This window comes from Melitaea cinxia, chromosome 4 (assembly GCF_905220565.1).
Source record: "Melitaea cinxia chromosome 4, ilMelCinx1.1, whole genome shotgun sequence".
Lineage (NCBI taxonomy): Eukaryota > Metazoa > Arthropoda > Insecta > Lepidoptera > Nymphalidae > Melitaea > Melitaea cinxia.
Genome location: NC_059397.1, coordinates 11,439,252 through 11,464,235, shown reverse-complemented (window position 1 = coordinate 11,464,235; position 24,984 = coordinate 11,439,252). Strand labels below are relative to the sequence as shown.

The window sequence follows — 24,984 nt, the reverse complement described above, 5'->3', positions numbered from 1 at the left end:
ACTACATAGTATAAAAACGTCGCTTCTTGCTGTCTGTATGCTTACATCTTTAAAACTACACAACGAATTTTGATGCGATTTCTTTAGTAGATAGAGTGATTCCAGGGGAAGAAATCGGGAATGAAGTAAATTGTTTTACTATTAATTTTTGCGGTCTGTAGTATGAACTTGATCACATTGTGATACATCAAACGGAAAGCTGTTTTTGTTCAAGTTACAATGCTATAATATATACAAAATACGATTGTTTTCTGAGGTAGGGTATAGCAGGAAATTTCTTCTCAAAATATGGAGCGGCCCGACTGGGGTAGAACCTCGACCTTACAGAAGATCATAGCTAAATAATGCTGTTTTCAAGCAATGTTGTGTTCCTGTTGGTGAATAAGGTCACCAGAGATCCTGGGGGGAATTGAGGATAGGGTCAACAGCGCGTTAGTGATGCTTTTGGTGTGGCAGGCGTCTATAAGCTACGGTAATCGCTTACCACCAGGTAGCCGTACGCTTGTTTGTCGACCTAGTGACATAAAAAAGGTTTAAAAATATTGCATGAACAATTCCACTAATGTAGTATATCAACTTAATGTACATTATAAGCTGCGGTGATGTTGCAATTTGAGTAAAAAAAAATGGTTATTACAATCTTGTTGTTCAAAGAAGGCCAATATTATAAATTTTAACTGAGGTAGGGCACAGCAGGAATTTCCTGCTCAAAATATGGAGCAGCCCGACTGGGGTAGTACCTCGACCTTACAGAAGATCACAGCAAAATAATACTGTTTTCAAGCAGTATTGTGTTCCTGTTGGTGAGTAAGGTGACCAGAGCTCCTGTGGGGATTGGGGATTGGGTCAGCAACGCGCTTGCGATGCTTCTGGTATTGCAGGTGTCTATAAGCTACGGTAATCGCTTACCATCAGGTGAGCCGTACGCTTGTTTGCCGACATAGTGACATAAAAAAAAAAAAAAATTATATATTTTATTTTCGCAACCAAAATTACTTTTTTTTTTATGCAAAAATCTGGATTATCTTCAGTTACAGTGAATTTATTTTCGTCTAAAAATCTTTCTAGTGTTCGTGTAAATACGCTTCGCAGATTGAATCATACCTTTTTTTCTCCTCAATATTTTGATGGTATAGTTAGAAAACATTGTTTCATTAGTTACAATGTTCTTCATATCGTACATTCGCGTCGATATTATATATTATATTTATTGGAACGAAGTTCCTTACGGTAGGCTTGACATTCGGCTGGGCGACCGAACTGAAAAAAATGTGATACTAAAACCGTAAGAAAAATATATAACGGAAGTGATGTAATATCAGTCATACGACTGTATAATATGACGTTTGTAAAACTAAAATATTGCTAGTAAACTTTTTTAAATTATTTATGTAATTTTATACTGTCGACAAAGCTAATAAATAAAGACATATGTTTTTTTATTTCTATTATTATTATTATTATTATTATTTTCTTTGATTTATTTTATTTAACGGTATTTGTTCTTTTCTAAAATACTAAATTTCCTAAATACTTTTATGTACTTAATTGAAAACCAATCGGCAAAATAAAAAGAAAAATCAAGAACTACAAAATATATATAAAATTCAACATATTTTTTTTGTGTTGCTTCTATCCTACCCAAAGGAACTTCGTTACTACCTGGTGTCCCATGACACCACATAATTTTATTTTATATTTATTTTATTTTATATTTATTTTATATTTTATATTTAGTATGAGCTTTGAAATATTACTGTCTTGGCTATAATCCAAAAACATTAGAAATAATGAAGTGCTAAGTTTTGGGTGAGCTCTCGGAAAAAGTTGTCAATAAATATAAAGCACGTTACATACAAAAGATATATAAATAACTACCTGTGCCCGCGGCTTCGCCCGCGTTGAAATTAGTGTGTCACAAAGTTTTCCCGGCAAACTTCCAGTGAAACTCTCATCAAAATCGGTTTAGCCGTTACGTAAATTATTCGAATATGATTTTCGCAAGTTATGTACATTATGAAATATATATTGATCAAACCGTTCAAAAATTTTCTGAATATGATGAAGTTTTAAGGCTATCTTCAGATAAAATTTATTATTTTGGAACAATATTATCATATACGCTTTAGATTGTAATATCCCACTGCTGGGAATAGTCCTCTTTTCCCATATAGGTGAAGGGTCAGAGCTTAATACACTATGCTGCTCCATGTGGTTGGCGGATATATTCCCCACTGTGAATAACGATCGCTATCAGGACGGTGTACATGATTAAAATCGGGACCGACGGCTAAACGTACTCTCTGAGGCACGATGAGGAGACCAACAAGGACTGAATAAACACCCAGACCACGGCAAACATCTGTATGGCCAATATAAATGTTTGTCATGTGCTGGGTTCGAACCCGGAACTGCCAGCGAAACAGCTACAAACCAGTGCTGTGACCGTTGCGCCAACGCGTGGTTTTATTATCATATAATGTTACCTGCATTATCATTCTTGTTATCGTTTCTAAATCTTATTAATAAATCATTTAATTTGTTAGATATTATCTATAATAATTAATTATCATTGAGATACATATTATATTGAAATAAAATAGTTAATATTTATAAGTAAACTTTATCCTTCTGTGAAAGTATACCCTTAGTGTATCTTTAGTGTTGTAATAAAATGGTCAATTTAATTTCTTAAAAAAGCTATTCGAATGTTCCGACATTTTGAAACTTGGGTTGGGTAAAGGCAAGCTAGTTAAACTTGTTTAGAGTTGTGAAGTAGCACACGCTAAAGTAATGTTATTTTTCAGTTGTACAACTTCTTTAACGCGCTGTTGAGCCACATGAGAGAAACGAGTGGAAGGCCATCCTCTGAGAGGACATCTCGAACGGCATCTGTCAGTAAGTAGTACAAAGATATATACAAAGATAGGTAATCATCATATTTATTAATATGCTAAGTTGTTTGCCTCCCTTTTTAGAAAAAAAAACCTCCACATATCACACAACTAAAAAAAATATTATTGCTTTTGCTTTTGTAAATGTCAAATGACAAACAGACAAAAATTGTAATAATTTTTACTATAACAACAGTACCATACAAAAAGCCAGTATAAAAATTAAAATTTTATTAGTTTTAATTTATTAATTATACTAAAAAGTGAAATTATCACTGATTTGAAATGTAGATTCTGCAGAAAAGCATCGGCAAGAAAATCCCCAGTTACTCTTTGAAAAAAAACCATGTTATGCTATATAAATCTTGCATGAAATACAATACGCGACACTAAATCCACACACATTTATCATTAATAAATATTTTATTTACATTTATTATACATGCGAATACCATAACCCAGAAAGGAGACGTTTACTTTGCGCCGTCGGAACCTTGAAGTTATAATTTTGTTATTCCATCTCGTTTTCTTACTGCGATTTTTCTCTCATCTTTATTTATATCAAAACAATCGATATTCACAACATTAACGATATTTGTGTACATGCATACAAAACAATACAATAAATAATACACAAATTATTCATTCATCTTGTTTAATAAAGTTTTAACGGGATAGATTAGTAAAAGCAAGTAGACTACTACTGAAGTAATCGTTATCACAACGTTCGACTTGTACACATACCTTGTTTTCTATTATCTATACTTAATAATTTTACATCATTTACAGGTAGGTAATCAGAGTGAAGAGTTGATTTTATTACAGTTTAATTATATGAATCTATAGATTTTTTGTCAAAGCTAAAAAATATAACTCGTATTAAACTGAGCCAGACAGTTGCATATTACGAAACTTTTAGGTACAATGTTTTTGCTAATTAAAAATACAATTCAATGTCAATTTATTCAACAGGTACAGAAAAAGACTGTAAAATTTTATGTTACATCTCGTCGTGTTTGTTTTGCTCTTCAAAGCGCCGACCAAAGTATTATTTCATATGTTGCAAGCTATCTGATATAGGGAACTGAAATAGTCTCTGACCTAAAAATAAAACTTCTTGTCAACAGTAAATCAAATGGACCTGGTTTAATAAAATTTAACAGCTATAACAACTGCGTTAAAATATGTTATAGCGTGATGATTTCTAAAATATGTTTGTTAAAATGAGGTTTATCTATTTTCGCGCTACAAAAAAAGTAAAAATACTAAAAAATATACAATCACTGTAATTTTTTAGCTTAAATAAATGATTTTGCCAAAACCTTATTTTCTATAAAGCATTATTGTATTATGGTGTATTATCACAGCGCTTGATATGATGTGAAAGATCTGAAAAAAATATTTTATTTTTAAAATAACACTTTGTATCTTTCACGATAAAAAATGTGCCGGCGAATACATGCGTAATTGCTCTAGGGAGTCTTTTTAGGGTTTCTTGCCTTATTGCAATACAGCATTAAATCAAAGAATCACTGATATTGTATCTACCTATATACATACACTACATATTTTTATAATTTTTTTACTAAAGTGTAGGATATTTTATTAGACTTTTATTATAAAAAGCCTTTGACTAAAACTTTTAAGAAATAAGTAATAATAATAACTTTTTTTATTAATTATGATTAGTAAGTTTAACAGGTAAAAATCAAAATATATCTATATTACAATAATAAATATTTCTAGAGTTCCCTTTAAAATAAGTGACATGGCAAGGATCTAATGCCGTTTTATATATTGTGTTTAGTGGAGCAGGTTTTTTCTGAAGAGTCTGACGAAGGTGGAGGAGTGGACGAGACAGCTCCACCGAAACATTCACGAGCTCCGGATTTGGAGTTCCCTTTACAGAGAAAAGATATAGACCTGCTTATTGAGGCATTCAGAAAGAAAAAAGTAAGTAGTTTTTATTAAAACAATATTTAAAAAAAATGTTCTGTTTTATTCTAAATATTTTATCGTGTAGTAATTTTTTTTATTTGAATTCAGTTATTTCATATCATGAAAATCGATGTCGTTAAAACCTAATTACTGTGTCAAACAATCGTGTGTTATAATATCGTGTTTTATTCTGGAAACAGAATAAATGACATTATCAGTCACGCACAGGAAGATCTAAATCTTTTAAATGATTGGTTTTATCATAATTTATTAACTATAAATGCTTCCAAAACGTGTTATATAATATTTAAACAAAAAAAAAATCATAACACAATCCACTAACAGTTCATAATATTTCAATTTAATAAAAAACCCGTGAAAAGTACCTTGGTCTAATATTAGATAACCATTTAATTTTTAATAACCATATAGAGCATATTTAAAAAAATGTCCTCTTTGATCATATGCCTAAAAAATATCGCTCAGTGCATCCCTCAAACATTACGTCATTCTATATACAACTCGTTGGTTAAGTCGTATTTGTTATATTTGATTGAAGTATGGGGTAATTCCTCCAAAACAAAATTACAAGAGCTTCAAAGAAAAGAAAATAAAATAATTAAAATACGATTTTGATATCCATATTACACACCTGCAACTAAAATTTATAAAGAAACTCAAATCATGAACCTACGATAACTTTATATATATAATTCCTGTAAAAAAAAATATCAGTAAATCTATGCATTCAAATTTGTCCTTCATAAAACGTATCACGAAGCGCAGCAATCGACGACCCAGCTTATTGGTTCTGTCTAAGACTAGGACGAAATTTGCCAAAAGGGATATTACATTCGAAGGAGTACAATTTTATAACAATTTACCATGTCTAATAAAAGATGTAAGCTCCATTAACGAATTTAAATCTCGGCTTTAGCAATATATTCTCAATAATACTTTACCACTTAAAATATTCGTTAACTGAGCACTCATATAAATATATGACGACGATATGTATGTTTTACTTTTATTGTAGTATGTTGTTCTCATGTAATTGACATTGTCTTTTTGAGAATAAAGTTCTTTAACTTTAATATAAATAGCATAATAAAATTTACGATTGACTTCGTCATAAACTAGTTCATGTGCCACTAATGTAAATAAGTATTCTAGAATAATTTGGCATATGCTATGTAATTCTACTTATTGTCTCGCGAAATTAACTCTCTTACTTCGAACACAGAGCACTTAGTCGTTAGTATTAATATTTGTTACCTTTTCAGCATAGATTACATCCAAAACAAGTGGCACAGATATTAAAGGAGGCCTCACAAATGTTAAAAAGGTTACCCAACATAAATGTGGCAACCACGTCAATATCCAGTCAGATCACTATCTGCGGAGACCTGCATGGCAAGTTAGACGATCTACTAGTTATATTCCATAAGGTAAGTTGATTTTATTAATCGATTAAAATATTCAATACTGGTTATTATTGAGTAGCAGTTACGTTTTGTGGAAAATAGCTTTTACTTTATGATTCATTTATTATGAGAACATTTGTATTCTAACTAATGCATTAACATTAATCAAATCGGATTCGAACTGGATTTCAAATATATGTATACAATGGCCTCAATATGCATAACAAACAGCCTTTCGCGTATGGATTCTGAGAGAACTACTGAAAATGTATTATCTATAGTTTTCTTTTTCGTTTTCAACCGACTTCCAAAAAGGAGGAGGTTATTAATTCGACTGTATTTTTTTGTGTGTCTTCATTTCGATGTTTTTTTTTCGAAAAGTGTTGCTAGTTTTATCGTTACATTTAAATTTCATCGAGGTATGACTGGTCCTTTTTGAGTTATCTCTAATAACACATATTTACTTGAAAATTTTATCGTTTGCTCCAACGTTGTATAACTTGTCGATGTAACTGAAGTCGTTCTTTTCGTTTGCGAATAAACACAATTATTTTACCGCCTATATATAAAAGCACGTAGTTTATTATGTAGAAAACTTAACGGTTATGCTATTTATTTCTAATTCGCAAACAAAAACCCTATAAATATTTATAATAGATGAACTATTCCTAAATTTATATCTAATTTGAACTATTTCCATTTAAATCAAACATTTTGATTTGTATCATATTTCCGAATAGAAATTGATATGTTATTTTATTTTACTTATTTTGCAATTTTATTGATATAGAGAAATGTTATAAAACCGCTCGTTAAAAAATGGAAAACAGACCCTTGCTCTATGTAGGTTTCCGTGATTGGCACAGATTCAAAATGCAAGTGCAGCATGACAATGAGAAGGAAATGGCGTCATGGTGTCGCGTAGCGAAACTGTTTTCGATAAGATGTTACGATCCAGAAAAGAGAGCAAAGTCGTTAACCTATTAACCTTATCGTTTAATTAATTAGTGGTTTTAAATAGTGCCTGGATGTCAAAAAAAAATCTTGAAGGCATTGCCGACACTTTATTTGAATTTTTAATTAAAGGCGACATTTTTAACAAAATATAGACGTCAGGTAGCATTTAATAAAGCGCTGTCGAACTTCTTAACGAAATGCTTGACGAATGGGGCGAACAACGGTTTTGTTGAATTTATGGAAATAATATCTAAGATTTTATTTTTTTGTGTTACCCACATTAGGAATTCTAAACATTTTTTGAATATCATATCAAAAATTGACCGCTCCAGCGGGGTTCGAACCCGCGCCTCCGACATACCGTGTCGGCGCTCTAGCCAATTAAGCTATGGAACGATGCACCCGCTCGAGCGAAATTTTCGATATGATAATTTTTAATTTCGGTTTAAGCGAACCGTGGCGCCGTCTATAGTGAGCTCTTTACAGAAACCCGTAACTATTCAAAGTTTCATATTACAATGAAAATCTTTGACAGGAGACGACACCGTGCTATTTTTAATATCTAAGATTTTATTTTTTTTGTGTTACCCACATTAGGAATTCTAAACATTTTTTGAATATCATATCAAAAATTGACCGCTCCAGCGGGGTTCGAACCCGCGCCTCCGACATACCGTGTCGGCGCTCTAGCCAATTAAGCTATGGAACGATGCACCCGCTCGAGCGAAATTTTCGATATGATAATTTTTAATTTCGGTTTAAGCGAACCGTGGCGCCGTCTATAGTGAGCTCTTTACAGAAACCCGTAACTATTCAAAGTTTCATATTACAATGAAAATCTTTGACAGGAGACGACACCGTGCTATTTTTAATATCTAAGATTTTATTTTTTTTGTGTTACCCACATTAGGAATTCTAAACATTTTTTGAATATCATATCAAAAATTGACCGCTCCAGCGGGGTTCGAACCCGCGCCTCCGACATACCGTGTCGGCGCTCTAGCCAATTAAGCTATGGAACGATGCACCCGCTCGAGCGAAATTTTCGATATGATAATTTTTAATTTCGGTTTAAGCGAACCGTGGCGCCGTCTATAGTGAGCTCTTTACAGAAACCCGTAACTATTCAAAGTTTCATATTACAATGAAAATCTTTGACAGGAGACGACACCGTGCTATTTTTAATATCTAAGATTTTATTTTTTTTTTTTTGTGTTACCCACATTAGGAATTCTAAACATTTTTTGAATATCATATCAAAAATTGACCGCTCCAGCGGGGTTCGAACCCGCGCCTCCGACATACCGTGTCGGCGCTCTAGCCAATTAAGCTATGGAACGATGCACCCGCTCGAGCGAAATTTTCGATATGATAATTTTTAATTTCGGTTTAAGCGAACCGTGGCGCCGTCTATAGTGAGCTCTTTACAGAAACCCGTAACTATTCAAAGTTTCATATTACAATGAAAATCTTTGACAGGAGACGACACCGTGCTATTTTTAATATCTAAGATTTTTTTTTTTTTTTTTTTTGTGTTACCCACATTAGGAATTCTAAACATTTTTTGAATATCATATCAAAAATTGACCGCTCCAGCGGGGTTCGAACCCGCGCCTCCGACATACCGTGTCGGCGCTCTAGCCAATTAAGCTATGGAACGATGCACCCGCTCGAGCGAAATTTTCGATATGATAATTTTTAATTTCGGTTTAGGCGAACCGTGGCGCCGTCTATAGTGAGCTCTTTACAGAAACCCGTAACTATTCAAAGTTTCATATTACAATGAAAATCTTTGACAGGAGACGACACCGTGCTATTTTTAATATCTAAGATTTTATTTTTTTTTGTGTTACCCACATTAGGAATTCTAAACATTTTCGCTTAAACCGAAATTAAAAATTATCATATCGAAAATTTCGCTCGAGCGGGTGCATCGTTCCATAGCTTAATTGGCTAGAGCGCCGACACGGTATGTCGGAGGCGCGGGTTCGAACCCCGCTGGAGCGGTCAATTTTTGATATGATATTCAAAAAATGTTTAGAATTCCTAATGTGGGTAACACAAAAAAAATAAAATCTTAGATATTAAAAATAGCACGGTGTCGTCTCCTGTCAAAGATTTTCATTGTAATATGAAACTTTGAATAGTTACGGGTTTCTGTAAAGAGCTCACTATAGACGGCGCCACGGTTCGCTTAAACCGAAATTAAAAATTATCATATCAAAAATTTCGCTCGAGCGGGTGCATCGTTCCATAGCTTAATTGGCTAGAGCGCCGACACGGTATGTCGGAGGCGCGGGTTCGAACCCCGCTGGAGCGGTCAATTTTTGATATGATATTCAAAAAATGTTTAGAATTCCTAATGTGGGTAACACAAAAAAAATAAAATCTTAGATATTAAAAATAGCACGGTGTCGTCTCCTGTCAAAGATTTTCATTGTAATATGAAACTTTGAATAGTTACGGGTTTCTGTAAAGAGCTCACTATAGACGGCGCCACGGTTCGCTTAAACCGAAATTAAAAATTATCATATCGAAAATTTCGCTCGAGCGGGTGCATCGTTCCATAGCTTAATTGGCTAGAGCGCCGACACGGTATGTCGGAGGCGCGGGTTCGAACCCCGCTGGAGCGGTCAATTTTTGATATGATTTTCAAAAAATGTTTATGGAAATAATCAAAAAACAAAATAAAAAACAACTTTATTCAAATAGTCCTCAAGAGCACTTTAGAATCGTTATTTTACAATTTAAAATTTTAAAGTGATTATTATTTTTGTAAGGGTAAAGCTGAAGACTGTACTGTGTGGCTACGGTACTAAAGAATTTAGCCACCCCCTCTCTTCCCGTGGGTGTCGTAAGAGGCGACTAAGGGATATCACAGTTTCGCTACCACCTTGGAACTTAAAAAGCCGACCGGCGGCGGCGGGATAACCATCCAACTGCTGGCTTTGAAATGCACAGGCCGAAGACGGGCAGCAGCGTCTTCGGTGTGACAAAGCCAGTATTGCGGTCATCAACCCGCCTGCCCAGCGTGGTGACTATGGGCAAAACACATAAGTTCACGTTATTTTTGGCGTAAACTTGTGGAGGCCTATGTCCAGCAGTGGACTGTATAGGCTGTAATGATGAAAGCTGAAGAATCGGCAAGAAACTTCGCTGTTACTCTTTTGAAAATAATAGATGAACTGTGTTTTAGTACAAAAATAGTATTATCTTGCATGAAATAAAGCGCCACACATCTTTATCAATCTATAGATTTGAAGTGAGAAATAAGTGTTTCGTTGAACGTTTTCAGTTGTGTTCTACACAATGGAATTCTGGTGAATATACATAATATTGTTATAAATATATTGCGACGCAATTATTAATAGGTTTACTTTTTGAAAAACATACCGTAGAGAGAGACTCGAGTTCCAAGATCGTAAATGCCGCGAAGTTAATTAAATAACTTTAAAATCTTGGTTTCAACCTCCTGTGACTTTAATACTAGATTGTGGATATCTCATGGTTATTTTTCGAAACTTTGATGCTACACTGGTCCCAAGGAAATTGCTTTTACAGATACTATTCCTAAAAACCTAAGCTAGTTTTTGTCTTATTTTCCGATAAGTCACGAATTCGTTTCATTTCATTTTATTTATTTATTTATTGAATAAGAACCACCAACAAAATTACACGTTTAAAAAAATTACCAAGGTATTAAATATACATATAATTAATTCCCCTTAAAGGTATTCAGGATTGAAATAAAAAAAATATATACAAAATAAAGAACTAAATAACTATTATTATTATAAATTAATATTAGTCTTAGATAATTTAGGAATCAAATGACTTTAATAGTTTTTTCTTAAATATAGCTAGGTTATCTGCAAAGATGTCTAATGAAGTGTTTTTTATTCTCGTTGAACTTAGACAAAAGCAACTAAATTTATGCTGTTGCAGTAGTATTGGATTTTAGTATAGATTTCAAACCCGTAATTCAAAGTTTAGACATTTTATCGTTAACGAGCTTCCATACCTGATTGGTTGGTTGGCAAAGTTTTCGTTTGATGGTACAACTTAGGACGGTGGATTGACATTTTTCTTAATTTAGTCAAAACAAGCTCTTAATAATGTATTTTTTCTTTGTCACGTGTTCTGAGTTTTCAAGAGTTCTCCAAGAGTATTAAGGGAACTTATACAACTTCCTAACGCAATTGATGCTATAATTAATTATCTCGTGGTCGCTAATAATGGCACTACAGTGATTTCAGAAGAAGTCATCATACAAATCTTCTTTTTGGAATTTTTCTGTCTATTTCTCATGTTTCACAATAATTGTTATTTTATTATTTTCAGACCTCTTCTTTAATTTATTGGCCAATAAATAACAAATACATAACATTTTGCAATTTAAGTACCATAAAAACCGCTAAAAAAAAATCATTTGTATAGGTAGAAGTAGTGGTCTAAAATATCTTTGTAAGATGATAAAACGGTTAGTTTAAATACCTATTACGAGCTTCTAATTTATTGATTTTATACATTGAGTAAATCGTTTACTAAAAACAAATAGCTAAAGTTAAAATGTATACATGTAACTCAATGTTATTAACAGAAATACATTTAGATTTATATTTAGATTTATCAGCGTTCCTAAGACATTATTTAATAGAACAAAAATAAGCTTAATCTGAAAGTTTAATTTGAACCAATCATAATTATAATGACACACTATTACTGCTCTAATAGTCTCGACAGACCAATCTACTCCAGCAAGGCGTGACAGCCACTTAATTAGAAAAATAATAGACCGCTTAAACCAGGTCGTAAAAGTGTCAGGTCAGTTTCTCATATAGACATTTTCTCCCAATAAAGGTATTTTGACGTCAAGGAGGCGATAAGTTGTGCTGTGTTAACAATTAGGGAGCGGCGCACACGTCATCCAATTTGTGCCAACTGCCAACTTATGCCACCGCTTGATTGATAAACCGCCTGTTACGCCGGATGACCTCGTTTGTGTTTATATTGTTTTTCTATTGCCCTATCCGTTTTTATTAATGAATATTGACCAAAGGTTTATTACAAACGTAACTGGGTGCTTATTTTTAATCATTATGTACCTTGTATACCTATGGTCTTTGTTACACGTACAATTGTAATGTTATATATTTAAATTATTTATTAAAACATGTTGTACACACATAGGTGTAATATTTTGAAGCTATCTATTATCTATTGGCTGTGTAGAGCTTGGGTGACATATTGGTGACATACATTGTGTGGTATACATATAAATTGTGCTATTAAAAATTGTATTCGGTATGGCTTGGCTCTTGAGGTATACGATTTTAGACAAACGATTTTTATTGCTTTGTTAAGCATTTATCAGCTTTAGTCCATTCATGAATTTTGGTTCCTTCGAACCGGCCATTGGGTATGTCTTCGATATTCGAGCGTTAAATAACATTATTTATCGTTAAGTAATTTAATAACATTATTTGATACCTACAGTATGTTATCGTATTATAAAGGTACAGAAGACCTAACTTTTCTGAAGGTGCCGTTCAAAGATTTCCCTGGTGTAAAATAGCCCATTAGTCATTTAGTCTTAACGGTTAGAGACAGTCATACCCCTCGGAATTAGCAGGATAAAATAAATTTTATTGAAGTCGTAATAACAAAATAAGCCTTCCATAATGATCTCACATACAATAGTGCATAGGTTGTAATTCCTGTTTCGAAAGTAAGAAAAAACAAACAGCGTAAAAGCATAAACGCCCAACTTTCTAAAACTACTTTGCACTTCAAAATCGTAAAAATGACCTTATATAGTTTTTTTTTTTTTAATTTTTAAATAATCGAAATATTTTGAGATTTCAAGTATTGTTTGTTAGAGTGTCTTAGTGCACTTCGAATATAACGAAACACTGTTTTGGGAGGCTTTAGACATGGGCATTCCATTTTGGAATACTAAGTTTAAATATATATATATATATATATATATATATATATATATATATATATATATATATATATATATATGTATAATATTTCTTATTATTATTATTTATATATATAATATTTCTTATTATTTATTTCCCTTTTCTTTCTTGAACTTCTAAAATACCTTAAAGCCACGATTCACATAGAGATTACAAGTTAGTTTATTTATAGTCAAGAAATTGTAAAGTTAGATAAATATTCATATTGTTTCACGTACTAGCTTCGAAGACGTTTATTATGCTTAAACCTACGTAAATGCAAATAAATCTCATTACAATAAGTATGAACAAAATGAGCGCATGAATATTGTTTACTAAGTAAAATACCTAAATAGACGAATAAATAACATAGAATTATCATTAGAGTATCATATCACTTTTATATATATATTTTTATATTTATACAAAGGGGTAGAATACAATTACAAAAATAAATACATATTTGTGCACGTCAACAAGCAATTCAATGTTTGAGTTTAAAAGTAAATATTTTTTTTTAATTTCAATTGTTCTACGATAGTATGATAAAAAGTGAAAATTAAAATAGTACCCTAACTCAATTATACTCCGCTACAGAAATATAACGTTGAATAGAAATCGATACGAGCACACAATTCCTATCCAACACGTAGATACTATTGAAAGGGAAATAAATTTCAGGCAATCAGGAAGGCATTTGTCGAAATCCTCGAAAGGATAATACGGATCAGGGATGAGGATAATGATTGCGTAACTTTGTATCGATTCGAGAACGCGTTGCGTAAGTGGCCTTCGTCACGGTCACCGCTGCATGTGTAAGGATTCATGAACTGATGTTGATTCCGTGCGCATTTACTTGTTTTGTCACAACATTTATATGTATATACTTACTTTATATACTCATAAGTATAAAAATTCGACAAGCTCGTTGGCTTAGTTTGCTATGTAAACTCATGGTCCACGGGTTAGAGACAGAGAGTTATATATAATATGTTATTTGCTTAAATATGCATTATGTGTATGTACAATTTTTACACAAAAAAAAAATGGATTAATATCAGTTAGCAGCAAAACACAAGCATTAGGATTAATATCAGTTAGCAGCAAAATACAAGCATTAGTCTTACGTTAGAAACAGACGACTGTGTATGTATGCACATATTTATTTAAGTTTATAAAATAATACCTTGGAAATTGAAGAGATATTATCAACAGAGTAAAGCATTCCTTTATTTCTGATCAAAATGCGTAAATCTGAAAACTGACTATCACCTCCTCCTCCCCAACTCCCCCACTTAAGAAAGCTGTTTATAACAATATTTTTCTTTTGATTGCAGAGCTACTCGTACTTGCCAAATTTCTTGCGACTAACTTAAAAAAATTAGATTTGGCGATGATAAATTCCGTCCTAATCGAGTAAATGTTTTGAAACTCAAATTGATTTTCAAAATCCACAAAATTATTTTACTGTAACTTACCATAATATTGTACCTGGACCGACGATCTACGTAAGAATGCTGGTGTAGGCTGGACGAGGATTGCTGAAAATCGGGATTTCTGGCGTGAGCTTGGGGAGGCCAATGTACAGCAGTGGACTCCGATAGGCTGAAGTGATTTACCATAATTTTACCTTGTTTACCTGTTTAAAGATTATATTAACCTTTTATTGTTTACAATCCATCTTTTTTTCAAAAGCATTTCAAATAATAGATAAACTAATATACTACTTTAGTAACTTGACTAGTTCTGCACGTAGCTAAATGTATACCGCAAAGGGAATTACGGCATATTTCATAAGGGCTTGGTTGAAGAAAAAAACTTACAGGTAAATTTTATATTGGGTCCGGAATTTCATAATTCAGATTTGATCCTAAAATGTACAGATATTTAGATTATGTTTTCTTCTATATGTTCGCCAGAGATCAAGTTTCAACACAAATCTAGCACTTGTAAATTCAGAAACACTAACCCAGATTTGAAACCGTGATCCTCTAATATCGAGTTTTATGCATCTTGCCATCATAGTTCTACAATCAGTTTTAACACATTTATGATATAATGAGGCATAAATGACAGTTTATCTTTTTATAATAATATTAATGCGTGAATGCAACTCTCCATTACATCACTAATGCACATTGTTAACTATACTTCTACTTCTCTTGAAAGGTTTAAGTACTTCAACTATTTGCTGTTATGCTATTTGTCCGATTATTTCGGAACATTACGCACAAATGTACTTTAGAATAAAAGACGAATCGCGTCTGTGGTAAACTGATTATTTCCCACCGCGAGTCGCATTTGCCTGACAGGCATCTGACAGGAGATAAGATTAATATATCGACCTTGGTAACATCTCACAAAAGGCCCATTACAGTTTTCAAGGTGACGTCTAACTAGTAAGGTCCTTACACGTATCGGTCACGGTCCTTTAGTACTACCTTTATCAAAACACATTCCAAATAGTTAAAAATATACTTATTTATAATGTTTTATTAAAATAAAACATTATAAATAAGTATATTGTCCCGGTTGGTGCTACAATATTAGGTTCGTTCATTGTCAAAGAAAATTTAAACGTTTTGAGGATTAATGAAGATGGACATTATAAGCACAATCTTTTGTATTTTGAAAAATTATTCGAGTGAACTTTACTTAATGACAACAAAGTTTAAATTATTAAGTTCCTTCCATTAATACCATGCCGTGACTGTTCTTACACGGAACAAAAGTTTTAATTATATCCTACAGTCTTGCATGATTGTCGTCTGTCTGAAGGTTCCCCGTAGTTATTTTTTTAATCTTGTGTCTTTTGTATTTCTATTAAGCTTAAAGACACAAAATATTTTAATAGTAAATGATAACTTTGAAAACAATAAATTTACGCAAATTGCGTATCAAATAAATTTGCATTTTTGAATTATGAAACAAAAACGCTTTCTAAATTGGGACAGGCCTATGTAATTTGTTCGTAGATTTACAATATTAAAATGTCTATTCAGAATGGACTACCTTCTCCTGAAAATCCATACATATTCAATGGCGACTTTGTGGATCGGGGAAAGAAGGGGTTGGAAGTATTTCTCCTGCTACTCGCGTGCATGCTGGCATTTCCGGGAGGAGTGTATTTAAATCGAGGCAACCACGAAGATCTTATTATGAATTCCAGGTACTTACTTACATCTTTGATCTTAAGAATATAATTTGCATTTGACTTGCTAGACTGGAATAAAACTTTCGTGTTTTTCTTAAAAGAAATATCTCTTCAAAATATTAATAGGACAAAACTTTGACGTAAAATCGGTTTGACGCTTCGTGCTTATATTACATACGAATACTTTGCTAGTAAAGTTTTTATTAGTTGTAATTAAAATTTATAGATTTTGATTATACATATGAGTTTATTGATATAACACTGAGCTGGGAAATTTTTATAATAAATTTGTTCAGTATGGGATATAATTAGCTCGCTGAAACGAATGTAGTAATTTTAATGTTTTGACCGCTTTTATCTATTTTTAGATATTAAGTATTTTTTCATACTTAATAATTTGTTGTTCATTTTAGGTACGGTTTCATTAGAGAAGTTCATCAAAAGTACAGGGTAAGTCTGCGTATTTAAGAAGAGCATATTTTTTCATTAATTTTAAGTAAATAGCTATTATAACAGACTTTATCTTTTTATAATTTATTAAAACTTTGGTAAACTCACTCTTGAATCAATATGATAAGAATATAAATTATGAGGGTTTTAACTTTATAGTAGAATTCTTAAGAGCGCACTCTGAGTTAGACGATGAAATATAACAACATTTTTTAACTCTTATATATGCCATTTGTTACATTTTTATTTATTTATTGGAGTAAACACAGGTATTTAAATCATTTCAGCAAACACAGTGTGTAAAATAACACTAAAAGTAGTTCAAACTCTTTTTACCAAAAAATATTTAATAAATTAAAAAAAAAAAATAATTTATTTCCTTAATTTGAACGTAGGAATAAGTATTATATACGTCATCATGAAATTTCATTTGTTATTTTATAGTATTTGTTGAATGCTAAATCTCAACGCCTCAGCCTTGAGATTAAAAATTACTCATAATTTTTAAAGAATTTCGTCACCGGTAATTATGAACGTAGAATTATATATTTTTTTAATTTTATTATTACACAAGCGTAAATTTTATATCTAACTTTGAGACTTTTTATGTCTGTACTAATAGACCTACAAAAATGATAAATTACTATGTTCCCCTAATTTATATTATAGTTAACCAATTAAATTATTTTGTACATATTCATTAAATGTACTATATATGTAAAAGTAAATAGCTCATGTTCAATTTCTAAAAACATCATTAAATTGCGTTATTGATAAAGTGAAAGTAATTCATACATTAATTCAAAAACAGATTGAAAAAATGTTTTTGTAATTTAAATATGTAATGGTAATACATTTCCAAGAACAAAAGTAATATAGGGTGAATTTAAAATAGAAACGTGTTAAGGCGAAATACCTTTACAACGGAAATAAATTTAGGAGCGTCGGAATTAAAGTATTTGTCTTTGGTGTACCGTTTTTGCTGTGGCATTTTTTTATGTAGCGATTTTGTTATCCCGTCTTTTCATTAGATTTTGTAATCTAGGTTTCGGTGCGAGTGAGATAAAACTATAAATGTAATCTAGTGAGAGTGAGACACATATATACTACATATGAAGTGTACAACATTTTTCCGAGATAGTTTTCATTAGTTTAAGTCGCACGTAATTGTGAATAGGGACTAAATCTCTGATAGCTTATTTAACGCATATGTTTGTTTAATGTAATTATTATATTGTTATAATTTTTATAGAATGTAGTTCCTTTAGTAAAAAGACTATGTTTTATCGGTTTTACTTTGCATTTCTATAATAGAAATGAATGCGGCTTACTTGAAAGTCAAGCTATTATTTTTGTTCTTAATCACATACGAGTATATGTAAGGTGGAGTGAATAAAACAGTATAATAAACAATGGTATTAGATAATATTTTTAATGAATGTAAATAATTGCATATTATCTACGAATTGATAAAAAAATGGGTGTGCTTTAGACCAAACGACTGAAGTAAAACTTCTTTAATCTTCCTACAGTAATATACGAAACGTAACTCTTTCTCTTTCTATCTATATTAATTTATATCTCCCTCTCAACTTCCGTTCACCTCATTCGATCACTTTTCGTAACGCTCCCGTCACGCATTCACCAGCTTACTTTCCAAGTCAAGCGTAGGTACGTAAAAAAGTTTTACTTCAAAAATTCAAATGAAATGGTAAAACAGGTTGGCGAATTTGTGAGCATGATAAGGTAACACAATACAGTTAACTCTATCAACATTGTATTTTGGCAGTAAGTAGTTTATTCAAGCAACATAATTGAAGTGTTTGTTTATAGCACAACGCAGAGCGTTTGTTAAAATTGATCGAGAATGTCTACCGCTGGCTCCCTTTGGGTACCATCATCAATAATCGAGTGTTCGTGGTCCATGGCGGTATCTCTGATACCACAGATTTGGACATGGTGCGAAGTCTGGAAAGGGATAAGGTAAGAACTAACAATACTTTAAAAGCATAGGTACAATATAACAGTAAAATAGTCGAAGTTGATCGGGGAGACCTTTCGCTATTTTTAATTAAAATATTATATAAAATTAGCTAACAATAGCTTGTCTATTTTCTGCGACGGTTTCAGATTACATCGACTTAAACGAAGTCTTATAAAAATATTTGTGTTTTTATTTGGTTAAAGCGTCTTAAAATTCGATTGGTAATTGTTTAATTAAATGTTTAATGTTTTTATAAAAAATAAATAAACTGGTCAAGCTAAATAAAACCGTTAAAAAAATACAGAATAATGTATTGAAGCAACAAATTTTAAGAAAAAAGACTAGATTTTTTCCTAATCAAATGGCAATTTGTTACGAAAATATAGCCTGGTAAATATTGTTCTTTTAGCATTTTTTTGCGACAAACGATACAATTTCCACTGCAAGCAACGTTTGTGATTATTTAACTTAACTAAAAAAGTAAAATTTAGAACTGTAATTTATGTAGGTAATTATTTCATCGGAAAGCGTCGTCGCGTCACAGCACCTAGCAACCTGCTGATGTTCTAGAAATCGTAGTTTATTTGATGATATAAAAATATTTCTGAAGGTGTTAAAGTCAAGTTTTTGTTTTTATTAATGTAAATAACTATATATATAATTAAGTTTATAACAAATATTTTTTTACATGCAACATAACATGGAATACACAACATTTAACTAAAAATCTACATATAATAACTAACTGGCTTCAGAATCACAACCTCCAGATCAATTTAAAAAAAAAACTAAACTTTTTTAATTTAGGCTATACCAAAAACCTCTTCCAAAAAGTCCTTTAACTACAAATTTCAAAACATTACTTTGGAATGGGTTAACTCTCATTTCTTGTTAGGTATAAATATACACCGATAGAAAAGTTCTTCTGTAATAGTCTAATAATGACAAAAAAGGCTATTTATTTATAAACCAAAATAAATCGTAAATTTAAATTTGTAACTTTGAATTAGATTAAAAATATAATTATATTGAAATGTAAAATGCAGTGCAGTGTCCTTGCAGAGTTCTTGTTTGATCTTAAATATTGTAATGTTGTGTATAAAAGACCTTTGTATACAAGTAGCAAATAAACAAGTTGAAATGTTTCCTGCTATTCAATATAAGATCCTCTTTTTGAAGAGCCTTTGATTAAATGATGTAATGGATCCATATTAAAGAAGTTTAAATTATTTATATCTGCTTTATTATTAAAATTAAAAAATATAGAAGATGTAAATAATAATATAGCTCTGTCATTGTGTCTAGTTATTACAGAGGTATTTTTAGTCATCCATTTTAAATTAAAATGTTGTATTAAGTTAGTTCGATGTCAACGTTAATGGAATGTTTGATAGTGCAAAGTAAGGTTTCACAAGGGTCGATCAACGATTGATGTACGTATAGCGCTTCTTAAACGTATATAATTACGATGATTGGGAAAACCCACAGAATTTTATGTATTTTGTAATTTATATAAGGCGTTTGATTACATAAATACCGAAACATAGCGTAAATTTTTGTATGGTGATGATCATAATATAATTGCTTCACTTTTCACTAAATTCGATATGAAAAAATGTAACAATAATCACCACTATAACATTAATTTATCACAATTTTACTAATAATGATCTTATGTAAGTGCAGAAAAACTGCCAAATCTCTTACATTTATACAGCATAACGTTTTCATGTTTACACATACATAGGTACACATGACTTAACATCTAATACAAATACGACTTAACGAATTTCTTTTAAACTTAAATAAGAACAATACCTAAGTTATGAAAGTTAAATTATAAAATTACGGAAGTTTACTGATGAAATTTACGGGAATATGCGAATAATAACGAGATTGAAGTCGTTTAGTCAGAAGTGTTAAAAACACTTAAAAATTCCAATTGTTCGAAAATTATAAATGATGCCTGAAACTTTGCGTCTATTTTCCATTTCATTTACGTTTGTTTAACTTCGTTAAAGTTGTAATGGGTTATAAATTGTGGAAAATTGTATTGAACAAGTTAGAAATCTTGTAAATGTAAGCTACACACATACGAAAATATATGTGTATGTTAGTAAGTTTTGAAATATAGTTCTCGGTATACTGGGTTATTGTTACATAGGCCTTAGATCACAGCTAAATAATATTGTTTTTAAGCAGTATTGTGTTCCTGTTGGTGAGTAAGGTGACCAGAGCTCCTGGGGAGGGGGATTGGGTATAGGGTAAGCAACGCGCTTGCGATGCTTCTGGAGTTGCAGGCGTCTATAAGCTACGCTAATCTCTTACCATCAGGTGAGCCGTACGCTTGTTTGCCGATCTAGTGATATAAAAAGAAAATACATGATGTAACTGAGCGGCAGCAAGAATAAATGCAGTTACTGACATTATAAATTGTAATTAAAACGCGCTGCCTCTAGTCAGTTTTAATGACGCTTTGATGTGTCGGCATCGTTGAGCGTCTGTTTTTGATCGTCGTTAGACTTAAGACGCCATTAGCATTTGCTAGTTTAACACATGCATTAAATGAGGTAGGGCAGGTAATATCCTACTCAAAATCATATCATACATCACATCATAATAGCACATAAGCAGTGTTGTGTTATTGTGGTGAGTAAGGCGACCGGAGCTCCTAAGGGGGATTGGAGGTAGGGTCAGCAACATGCTTCTGATGATTCTGGTGTTTTGTATTCGTCTATAGGCTACGGTAATCGCTTACATGTTTGCCGACCTAGTTGTATAAAAAATGCAGTATGCTTAGTTATACTCCTGAACATATTCTATAAATGATTTCCTTTTTCAGTATGTATCTCTCCTCCGACCACCGGTGAATGAAGGCGCCACCCCGGCTGAAGTAATTGATAAGGTGGAGTGGAAGCAGGTGAGTTGGCGTTAATAATTTATCATTCGCTTTGTTTGATCGATAGCTATGATTATTATTGCTTTCAAAGGTAAAAGGAAGGTTCATGAATCGGTGTCAAGATACGGCTTACGAAGTGAATGAAGGATTTTTCAAATATTTTCAACTCCATTATAATGAGACTTGTTTGATGACATTGATTGATTCGTTACGAAATAAATGTTTTGTAAATGAATAGTTAATGTTGTCTGTAATAATTTCACATTTATGATGCGATAAACATTTTTTTACCGAGCAATACAAAATTCAGCATTATAAATAAGAGTTTCTAGCATGTAGGGTTCAATTTTTTTTTCTGTCCTTATGATAGCTTATAAAATACTAGTTGATCCCGTGTCCACTACGCTGAACGACGAACTTTTTCATTTGCGATAAAATTAGATAGTTTTTAGTACTGAATGTTTCTATCTTTATTTTATTTTTCGTAGGCTAGTAGTTATTAGGTGAGAAGGTTAATTGTTTAAGACTTAACTGTGCGTAAGTGTTCTCTGACGTTCTCTAGACGTATCGTCGGCCGAACGAGCGGCCATTTTTATCTTGAGTATTTTATATTTAATGTTATCTCCTAAGCTATACTTACAACTGAATTCACCCCATTTTTGGTGCGAACTTGAGGAGGCCTACATCCAGCAGTGGACTACGATAGGCTGAGGTGATGATGATGATCAAAAAATATTAAAGGGGGATGCGAATACTCTGTCGGGGGTTTCAAAGTACGAAAACAGTCATAGGCGGTCAGATCATGACAATTATTTGAATGGCATGTACAAACATTTATACTATGAGCGGCTCGAACCCGCGAATAAATCAGTTACTGTAACCATTACGACAACGCGCCCTCAATATACCTACAACAAAACTTGTACGCTACCTTTATTTAATAGTGAATAAATTTGAATATAAAGTATAATTCTAGTTATAGAACTTAATCTACAATACGTAAGCTTGTGTGTAGTCTTTTTATTACTCAATCATTTGAATTTCCTTCGGGTTTGGCTCGATGCAATTCCTATATTAGGTATATGTTCTCTACTTAGGCCGTTATCATATTAGCATTTTCAAGCGGGCACCATTCTCCGATACTTAATAAGAATATGTTTATTGATACTGAAAAATATCTTAAAGAAAATTCTCAGTAGTTTGATTGAGAAACTACCTAACATCTAGCTAATCTCAGCTAGCTCTAAGCTATACACTCTCAAGTAGCGTTGAGTTCTTGTTGTAAATAAAAATAATAAAGCTAGACCTTATGGTCAGGGGCAGGACGTCTCGTCTGTACCCACAAATTATTTATATTAGGTATTCGCATGTAATATAGTAAAATCAATTCAAAATTTATATTTCGTTAATGTAAAATGATCGGTAAAAAAGACGTCACAAATAAAATTTACAACAGAATAGGCCTGTATCTAAAAAAAAAAATGTTGTCACCTTATTTATATTTATTATGAATAAAAAACCTTGCGCTGGCGGCACACTCTCTCTCTAACATCTAAACAAAAGGACTAATAACATTGTTTTGCACGAAGCTCTCATTGGGTAATCCTAAGTCTCATCCTAAAGTCCCACAAAATTTTCCTGTGATCTACAGTCAACTTTTATGCCAGTGCTATGTGCTGCTGTGTGCTTTTATATTATATGGGATAGTGTTGAAAGTGTTCAGGGTGATATAAATATTCAGAAATATTCGTAATGATTATAAAATAAAAAATTTACAATAAACACTTCACTAAATTACTATAAAAGATTGACATTTGTAATATTATCTAAGCATTTTTTTGCGATCAACATAAAAAAAATAAATAAAAAAAAAACAATATATAAAACTTTGTAACAAATTACTTTGCGCTAAAATTGTTTTATAACTTATTAACAAATTATAATTCCTTAAAATTTAAAATATAGGTAAAGAACACGGCCTATTTTATCGCTCATGCTGTTCATTCACTTATACTCATTCACCTCTAAACATATTATAACCACATCCCTATTTGCCTTATAAAAAAATGTACTGAAATGTCATATTCAAAAATATTTATGTGTTTGAAATGATAAATTGATATCTCTTTTTAGTGAATTAAATAGAAAACGGATTTTTACAAATGTCTGTAAGCTAATGTGTTGTGAAAGTGAGTGTAAATGCGGAAAAAACGTGAATTACGTATTGACAGGGGTTTACTTTACTAAATAAGACAGTTCAAAAAAAAATAGATTATAGATGACAAAGGACTTGGACTTAGTGACGCTGTATTTCATGCAAGATATTACCACTAATTTTGTACTAAAACACGGTTTATATATATTATTTTTAAACGAGTAACTGCGGAGTTTTTTGACGATTCTTCTAAACAGAATTTACATTCCGAATCAGTGGTAAGACGAGTCCTGAGTGTAGCGAGGGATTTAAGTTCACCCAAGACTAAGACAGCTTTATCACCGAGGAAAATACTCTACTTTTAAGAGATAAGCATTTATTAAAAATAATGTCAATTAAAAGTAAAAGTTAACATTCGAAACATTGGTCCAATTATTGATAGAGTTACATTATCAAGCTCATACGGCCTCGTCGGTTTTCGTAATTTTATTTATTAATCATAACTGCATAATAAATGAGTATTCCTTTTTCAAAAAAATGTATAATGCTTTATATACAAACTCAATGGTGTAAACACAGATGTAGTTCAGTATAAATTTCGGTAAGTATCCAAATTTAAATCACAATCTCCCCCTAGAGCAGTGATTCCCAAAGTGGTCTATATCGACCCCTATTGGTCTATGGCAACCTGCAAGGGGTCTACGTCAGCGAAAAAAAAATTTGGGGGTCCATGAAATGAAAATGGGGGTCCACGATAGTGGACACATACACTTATAGTACCTATTTACTTACATCATACTATCTTGAATGTTGATAATTTATTATTAAAGCATCAGGTTCATCCTTCTCACTAAAAATATTGACTTATTGCTTATGTTATTTTATTTATAGTTTATTTTATGTTTATTTAATGTTACGTATATTTTACATAACAAATACAAAATTTTATTTTGAGTAGTTTTAATTTAAATTTAATTAATAAATGTATAAATTAACACGTGTTTTTATTTTAAGTTTTTAACACTAAACTTCACTACAGTTAGAAATTTACAGCAAATCAATATCAGGTAAGTAGGGGTCTACCCAAAACGGAAAAACATGGCAAGGGGTCTACGACACAAAAAAGTTTGGGGAACACTGCCCTAGAGGATGAATGAAATTCA

At 31.8% G+C, this 24,984-nt stretch overlaps 1 protein-coding gene across 1 annotated transcript in view; it reads left to right on the top strand.

Annotated features, from left to right (window-relative positions):
• Nucleotides 1-24,984, top strand: part of LOC123670384 (serine/threonine-protein phosphatase rdgC) — an 81,534-nt gene that overhangs the window by 45,177 nt on the left and 11,373 nt on the right. The window contains exons 4-10 of the mRNA XM_045603881.1: nt 2,808-2,898; nt 4,702-4,847; nt 6,116-6,280; nt 16,182-16,348; nt 16,747-16,783; nt 18,617-18,766; nt 21,610-21,687. Of these exons, the coding sequence (XP_045459837.1) occupies nt 2,808-2,898; nt 4,702-4,847; nt 6,116-6,280; nt 16,182-16,348; nt 16,747-16,783; nt 18,617-18,766; nt 21,610-21,687 (834 nt within the window). The remainder of the gene's footprint in view (nt 1-2,807; nt 2,899-4,701; nt 4,848-6,115; nt 6,281-16,181; nt 16,349-16,746; nt 16,784-18,616; nt 18,767-21,609; nt 21,688-24,984) is intronic.